At 41.3% G+C, this 8,717-nt stretch overlaps 1 protein-coding gene across 5 annotated transcripts in view; it reads left to right on the forward strand.

Annotated features, from left to right (window-relative positions):
- Positions 1-8,717, forward strand: part of HSPBAP1 (HSPB1 associated protein 1) — a 109,235-nt gene that overhangs the window by 13,172 nt on the left and 87,346 nt on the right. For 4 of the 5 annotated variants that reach the window (XR_006101352.1, XR_006101354.1, XR_006101353.1 and 1 more), the window contains exon 2: positions 3,200-3,385. The exons of the other annotated variant lie outside the window; for it this stretch is intronic. Coding sequence is in view for 1 of the 4 variants with exons in the window: in XM_042445082.1 (XP_042301016.1) it covers positions 3,200-3,385 (186 nt within the window). In the remaining 3 variants the exon portion in view is untranslated. The remainder of the gene's footprint in view (positions 1-3,199; positions 3,386-8,717) is intronic. 5 annotated transcript variants of the gene reach the window in all.

The raw sequence follows: 8,717 nt of genomic DNA on the forward strand, positions 1-8,717 counted from the left end.
GCCAAGGCTTGTAGATTCTTTTTGTACAATATTGCCAAAATCCGACCTTATCTCTCCGCCTCTGCTGCCAAGATCCTGGTCCATGCCCTAGTGATCTCACGACTGGATTACTGTAACGTCCTCCTGGCTGGGCTTCCTCTTTCTCACCTCTGTCCTTTAATCTCTGTCCAGCATTCAGCTGCACGCATTATCACTTCCACCCACCGCTCTGACCACATCTCTCCTGTGTTGGCAACCCTTTACTGGCTCCCTCTCCCTTTCCGCATTCAGTATAAGCTCCTGCTGTCGACATTCAAAGCCCTCTATGGACTGGCCCCTCCTTACTTATCAGACCTTCTTTCTCCTCACCTTCCCACTCGGGCCCTCTGTTCTGGTAGTCAAGGGTTCTTCTCTCAGCCCAGGATTTCCTCTGCCCCATCTCGGATTCGCCCCTTTTCACTTGCTGCCCCTCACTCCTGGAACCTTCTTCCCCCACAAGCAAGAAGAGCCATCACTTCTTTAACTAGCTTCAAAACGGAGTTGAAAACCATCCTGTTCAGAGAAGCCTTCCCAGGCATTGCATAATTGTCGCTTACTATCTGATGTTCTTTTGTTGCCTGTTTATCGAACCATTTCCTGTATTGCTATGTATTGTATATGTATTATCCTACTTGAGAGTATGTATTTTCCCTGGAAAATGATTAATCTTCCATTTTGAAGCCAAGCCCTCCCTCCAGTCCATCTGCCTTGGTCCAGGCCTCGGAGGTAGAGAGGAACTGCTGGACCTCTTACCCATTCCCTCCACCACTCCCTTCTCCTTCTGTGTCATGTCTTTTTAGATTGTAAGCCTGAGGGCAGGGAACCGTCTAACTAAAAAGATTGCATGTACAGCGCTGTGTAAATTTACAGCGCTTCATAAATAAAGGTTAATACAACAACAACAACAATAATAATAAGGGAGATGCCTGAAAGTGACGAGAGCAAAGCAGGATGCTCCTGTCACAATTGTGGATTTGGGGCAAGAATATCAGATGATGTCACGAAACATCGCCATTATTGTGTCCTTGTTCTGTCCATGGGGAAAAATTCTGCCATCACTTTTCATTAACCGGAAACTTCTGTTAATGAAAAGCGATGGGAGAATTCCTCTGCATGGATGGGACAAGGACGGAACAATGGCAATGTCACATGACATTGTCTGATATTCTTGCCCCAACAGCATGATTGTGACAGGAGTGTTCCACTTTGGTCCTGTCACTTTCAGGCATCTGATAATCAACTAGGACTTGGAAGGCCAGCTATGAAAGAACCAGGCAACATCCTGAAGTGTCAGGATATAAAGTATCATTGTATACCACAGTTTGGATTGTCCATGCCGTTGTATTTCCTTTGTCTTATGTATGGTTGTGAATGGTGGGCATTAATGAAAGCTGATAGGAAGAAAATTAACTCATTTCAAATGAATACTGGAGGAGATTTCTATGCATACCCTGAACTGTTGAAAAGACAAATAAAAGAATTTATTTATTTATTTTATTTTTATCCTGCCTTTCTCCCAAAGTGGGACCCAAGGCGGCTAACATTCTTAAACACAACAATTAAAATTGTACAATTAAAATCGTAAAATATAAAAATTACAAATATATAATTTGTTTAAACAAAAATGTCTTTGCCTGCCTGCGAAAGGCCAGCAGTGAGGGGGCCAGCTTGGTCTCCCATTGAAGGGAGTTCCAAAGGGTGGGAGCAGCCACTGAGAAGGCTCTCTCTCGTGTCTTCACCAAACGAGCCTGGGATGGCGGTGGGACCAAGAGAAAGCCTTCTCCTGAGGATTTTAGGGCTCTAGGTGGTTCGTATGGGGAGATATGGTCTCTCAAATAGTCTGGACCTAAGCTGTGTAGGGCTTTATAGGTCATGACCAGCACTTTGAATTGTGCTCGGAAACGAACCAGTAGCCAGTGAAGCTGTTTCAATGCAGGAGTTATACACTCCCTGTAACTGGCTCCGGGCAGCATTCTGGCAGCAGCATTTTGGACTTGCTGAAGTTTCTGAACAGTTTCCAAAGGCAGCCCCATGTAGAGTACGTAATAGCAGTCCAAAAGGGATGTAACCAAAGCATGTGTCACTATAGCCAGATCTGATGTCTCAAAGAATGGGCACAGGTGGTGCACAAGTTTTAATTGTGCAAATGCACTCCTGGCTATTGCTGAGACCTGGGCATCGAGGCTCAGAGTGGAGTCCAGGAGCACACCCAAGCTGCGAGTCTGAGATTTCAGGGGGAATGTAACCGCATCCAGCTCAGGCATAGCCCCAATTCCCTGATCTGCCTTATGACTAGCCAGGAACATCTCTGTCTTGTCTGGATTAAGATTCAATTTGTTTGCCCTCATTCAGTCCATTTCTGACAGCAGACACTGGTTCAGCACAGAGACAGCTTCCTTGGAATCAGATGGAAAGGAGAGATAGAGTTGGGTGTCATCTGTATACTGATGATACCGCACCCCAATTCTCCAGATGACCTCTCCCAGCGGTTTCATGTAGATGTTAAGCAACATGAGGGACAAAACAGAACCCTGTGGGATTCCACAGGCCAGCAGCCAAGGAGTCAAACAGGAGTCCTCCAACACTACCTTCTGGGTCTGCCGCTCCAAGAAAGACCGGAATCACTGCATAACAGTGCCTCCAAGCCCTAACCTAGAGAGGCAGCTCAGAAGAATACCATGTTCGATGTTATAGAAAACCACTGAGAGATCTAACAGGATCAACAGGGACACACTCCCCTGTCCAGTTCCCAGCGAATGTCATCCACAAAGCCAGAGACAGCTGGAGGCCGTGAAAGGGCACGAGGGAAATCCCCACCCCTGGAGGGTGGAAGCCCCGCCCCCGGAGGGCAGAAGCTCCACCCTTGGCACGGCGACCTCAATAGGTTCGCCATCACTGCACTAGAGCTATGCTGCACATTAGGAAATCATAAATATATATAAAGATATTTGTATTATAGAAGTTAAAGTGCTATTTTAAATTTTTATTTAGTATTAAAAAATGAACCCTTAGGCCTGCAACAAAAATTAGATGAAGTAAAATGTTCAAAGCACTGAGGGGATAAGGATGGGGAATCCATCTTAATTGGCAGATTTTAATCATTTGTTTTTGGTGCGACTAGAGATGCAGATAACTGGTGTCTCAAACCTGATTATCTTTTACAATCTGTTTCATATTGCAGGTGGCAACATCAAACCTTTTACACCAGAACAAGCTAAAGAAATTGTGATGTCTCTCCAGAAACCTGCAGTTTTCTGCAATATGGCTTTTGATTGGCCAGTGCGTCATTGGAGTGTTACATATCTAGCTAATCTATTTAAGGGAAAGAGAATACTTTTTAGAATAGGAACGAAGGACATGGACACAGGTAAGGGGACATTCTGTAAAGGTTCTTGGATTCTGACAATTTGTGAACATTTAACAATCAACATGGTCTGAATTATGCTCTGAAAATAGCCAGTAACTTCTCAACTTCTTTTACCTTAGGCTTCCTTTAACCAGGGCCATCAACCAGATGAACATCCAGATCAGTTATCATGTGGCATTTACATAGATGGATATACTAATATGTTGTAAGTCCCATTCACAAGGCCTTAAACATCTTTTGTAGTGCAGAATCATGATAACTGATAGATAATTCATAAAACATACTGTGATGTAATTATATATATAAATATACTGTCCATAAAGGAATGAAAAGAAATATTTGTGGTGGGGACAGATAATTTTTATTTCCTGGGGCTCCTGTGTCAGGTCAGCCATCTTTCAGATTTTTTGGTGGGCTGTATTTTGGAAGTTCTGTACCAAATAAATGCGATAAATTGATTGTTTCTTGCTGTGGTTTGGAGGAATAAAGTGGCATACAACTTCTTATGAGCAGACTTTCTATCCTCTCCTTTTCCCAGTGGTATCCATCCCAAGACACATTTAGATTTTACCTATATCATTGGATTAAATCTATCTCAATACACATTCAGAGATATATTGATACCTAATCTTGAAGCCACCTTGAATCCTGTGCTGGGAGAAAGATGGGATATAAATTACACAAATAAATAAATAAATAAATAATCTAGATGTTCTGAGTTGTAAATAAGGGTGGAAGAATAATGCTTCAGATGCCTAGCCCAAAACATTTAGGCATGCTTCTAAAGAACCGCAGATAGGGGTGAAATGAATAATAAGAAAACAACCAGTGACATTCAGTGGATTTGATAACCCTTTTCTGATAACAGGAGCTGTAAATCCACAAGGATAGATTCAGTTGTGGGAAAAGTTTCTGTCTTGAGGTCAAAGTCTTTGTGTGTCTTACCATCCTTTCTTACTTGAAACATTCAGTCTAAGAAGCAATCTGTTTTTCCTGAGGCAAAGTACTATTGTATGCTAAAACAGGAAGATGATGTCTTTGAAGAAATTCCCCTTCTTAGTTATAAAGTAACTAAATGTATCTTTTTGCCACCATGAAAAACCCTAAAAGAATGCATGACTTACACACATGGTGGCATGCATTAATGTACAACTGTCCTCTAGTTTTCTTTTCCTATGCCTTTCTTCTTTCTGATACACTGATATTTTCAAGATAACTACATTTTTCTGATTTACTTATTCTATTATCGTTGACTGACTGCCCTGGTGATAGTTTTTAATTATTCACTTTGTACCTAATGAATAATTTTGTATTTCTTGCTAAATCAGAGATGAATTAAATCCAAGTCCCTGGTTTGAGGAACATCAAACCAGCAATATAGATTTTTGTCTATGCCATTCTATCAGGATTTTGGAAATAACCTATCCAAGCTGAAAGCTTGTATATGTCTTGATTTCCAAGTACTTGCCTTGCTTTATCTTGGGATCATGCAGTGTTGTGAACATACTGTTCTTTTAAAAGTATTTCACATATCTTAGCTCCTTTCATTAGCAATTCATATCTTTTCATGTAATTGTCTCTCATCAGGTCATGTTTTAGAAGGCTTGACATGTCATAGGCCTGTTACAGACTGCCAAAATAAAGCTGCTTCGGGTCTCTTTGGGGGTATGCTATTTAAATGATGCATGGGTCCTAAGAGTCCGGAGGTCGCACCAAAGCAACACTCCATTCCTAAGCACCGGAGTGCAGCTTTTGGTGCAGCTTCCAGATTCTTAAGATACATGCATCATTTAAATAGCATACCTCCAAAGAGACCCGAAGCAGCTCTATTTTGGCAGTCTGTAACAGGCCTTAGATTCATAATTGTTAATGCATTTGAACAGCTGTCTATAGACACAAATTGGCAGAGCATTTTGCCCCCATGCACATTTCAGGTGTGTGTATATACACACACCAACATATATATATTGGGGGCAGCAATGTGGCAAATCAGGGGGACAGCTTCTTTATGCTAGGACTTGCCAGGGGTTGCACAGACATCCAAAAATATCAACAAGCACATGCCTGTGTATATGTGTACACACATAACTTTACCCACACGTATATATGTATATGGAGAAATGGATTTCACTTCTGTTTTTTTAAAAAACAGGTATTTTCCAATTCTAAACCAGGGGCAGACTGAAACACTTTTTTTTAAAAAAAAAATTGCCACTTCACTCTTTTTTGGACAATAAGAGGATGATCTGGGGCAGTGGTCCCCAAACTGTGCCCTTTAAGTGATTTTGGACTTCAGGTCCCAGAAGCCTCAGCCATGTTGACCAGTAGTCTGGGATTCTGGGAGCTGAAGTTCAAAATCCCTTAAAGAGCACAGTTTGGGGATCACTGATCTGGGCAACTGGGAGTGATCAAGAGTGGAAACCAGTCTTGGAAGCTGCATGCAGCCCCCAGGGCACACTTTGTCCAATGCTGGCTTTATCAGGCCCATTCATACTACACAATTATAACATTGTGACTCCACTTTAACTTTCATGGGTGCATCCTACAGAATCCTGGAGTTTGTAGTTTGGTCAGAGGCACCCGAGGAGCTCCCTGGCTGAGGATTTAGATACTTCTCTCTAGGCTGCCAATTCCAGGATTCCAAAGGATGGAGCCATGGCAGTTAAAGTCGAATCATAGGCTATAGTTGTGTTGTTTGAAAGGTCCTATATATTTGGTAGAGCACAACAGTGACCCCTGTGACCCTCATATTCAGTTTACTATCTTTCTTGGAGCAAATGGGGTATATAAATAAGGGCCTTCTCTATATGTCATTATTTTCACATTAAGAGAGCCAGCATAGTGTAGTGGTTTGAGTGTGGGACTGTGACTCTGGAGACCAGTGTTCAGTTCCTAGCTCAACCATGAGACCCATTGTGCAAGTCACGTTAGGCACGTCACATACTCTGAGCCTCAGGGGAAGGCAATAGCAAACATCCTCTGAACAAATCTTGCCAAGAAAACCCTGTGATAGGTTCAATTTGGGTTCACCATAAGTTGGAAATGACTTGAAGGTACACAACAGACAAAATTACGGGTGTGGCGGGTTCTACTCCTGCATCCTACCAGGCATGCAATCCATAGTCTTGAAACAGTAATCAATTCAAACCTTAATAAAGGATGAAGGGTGGGAAAAATCTCCCATTCTACACGCCCCACAACTCTTTATCATAGGGCATGGTAGCTGGTGTTTCAGGAAGTTGAAACCCAAAACATCTGTAGGGACAAAGGTTGCCTCCCCAAAGCTAGTTGGTTAATTCCTTATTTTGGAGGCAAGTGAGGTTTCTGGAGCTCTTACTACAGCACCCAGCTAAATTTAAATGTTGTATTGCTGACTTCCCAGTTTGTCTCATATTCTTAGTCAATAAACTTGATAAAATAGCAAGTTATCCAAGCTGGTCAAATAGAAAATGACAGTGATAGGAGTTTGTTCTTTTGCCTGAAGGAAATTAGAACAAATGTATGAGGTTGGGATGGCAGCAATTCCCATGCAGTCCGAGCAATGAGGAATGGATGCCCTCAGAGCACCGGCTTGCTTGCGAGAATGAAAGGCGTCCATATTTAAGCAGCTGTACATGAGTAGTGGAATGAAGGGTAAAATGATTGTTCTGTCATTGCCATTCATGCAGCCCTTTGCAATTTGCTTTCCCCAGCCACAATGGTTTCGGTCCAGGATATAATTTCATATATTATGTTTTTCGGTCGAAGGACGAGCTCTGATGAGAAATGAAGGTCTCTGATTAGCCACAGGAAATATATGCTGTGATGCAAGGAAAAACACCCCAGCCTTTTTTTCTCCCTTATGTGGTGCGGTGAAAAATGTTTTTCCCAAAAAAAAAAAATAAAAAAAAAATGCCACAAGAGGTATAAATTGAATTTATGCATATGCAGGCTTATTAATGTGCTTCCTAACATGCTCTCCTCATCACTCCAGTATTTCAAATAATGCAAAATGTGGCTGTGTTTATTTCTATTTAATATTTTTATCCCAGCTTTCCATTTAAAAAGGGTTGCTAACAAACAGCACTAAAAGCAAATAAAACAATAAAATGATAGCAATAAAAGGCCAGATTGAAATATGTCTTCATGCTATTCCTTGTACCAAACTGATTGGGAAGCGTGAGTGTGACTCTAAAGGGAGTGCTTTCCACAGTTTGGGAGCAGACCTCTGCAAGTCTTGTCTTCACATTACTTTCCCTTACAAATAGCAATTCATTCCACCTCTTAAGTTCAGCCCATTCTATGTACACAGTTATGCAATGTTATCCAGACTGGGTATGTAGTTAATTATTTTTAGTTTTGTATCCATTTGTTAGATTGGATTGCTCAAATAAGCCTGAAATTGTTATAAAAATTACAACCATTCCTTTATAAAACTTTGTAATTTAAAAAAAATCATAAAATGGATGGCCATGGGAAAAGAAGAACATAATGGGGCGGGTGGAGAGACAGGATATAAAAATATAGAAATGCAACAAAATATGATGATTGTAATGGTGGCTCCTTCAAATAACTAGAGTAAGTGTGTGATAGTGTTATTAATTCTCACCTTCTGGTGGAAGTTGTCCTCACCTGCAACTATTAAATAATCCATGCTACTACAACCACTCATCTTTTATCAAAGAGTCCATAATATTGCATCATAATATCTAGCATCCATTTCTATCTGAACGCTTCCTACACTTTTCCAGTCCTTTTAAATCTAAACATTTTTGGTTGGATCTTATGTTCCTGTGAGTGAATTTTTGTTTCTGGGGCATTCTGGCTGGAAGCCAAGGATCAATCAATTTTTGCTGATCCTTCCTGCTCTCTGTAAGCCCCTGTTGCATCTGAAAAGCTGCGCAAAAAGTTGGGGCAACCCTCAAGAAAAGTGGTTGAAGTAATGCCAGGCAGTGCAAGGGGAAGTAGGAATTGGTTAAAATTGCTTTCCTAAACCTTCCAGCAATGGAAAACTCCACCGGAACTCTGGGTTAAACTACATATAGTATTAAATGCATAGTATGTAGCTAAAAGTTCCTTTTTTTTAAAACTCAAACGTAAGGTTGTGGGGGTCTGGTCAAGAATGAAATGGTGTACTGGTGAGGGCAGTAAACCTTCTGCCAGCTGTTTCCTTTCAGTAGATTCATCCTCCTCTCCCTCCCCCCCCCCAGATTAAAAAAGACAAAGCAAAAACTATACCATCTGCTCTGTGAATATAAATTCTGAAAAACTAGCTGTCACATCCCTGATGCTGCTCTTGTCATTGATAGCATTTGAACTGGAAAAGCCATTCTTGTTTTTGTTTTGCTAGCTG

This window comes from Sceloporus undulatus, chromosome 1 (assembly GCF_019175285.1).
Source record: "Sceloporus undulatus isolate JIND9_A2432 ecotype Alabama chromosome 1, SceUnd_v1.1, whole genome shotgun sequence".
NCBI classification, from domain to species: Eukaryota; Metazoa; Chordata; class Lepidosauria; order Squamata; family Phrynosomatidae; genus Sceloporus; species Sceloporus undulatus.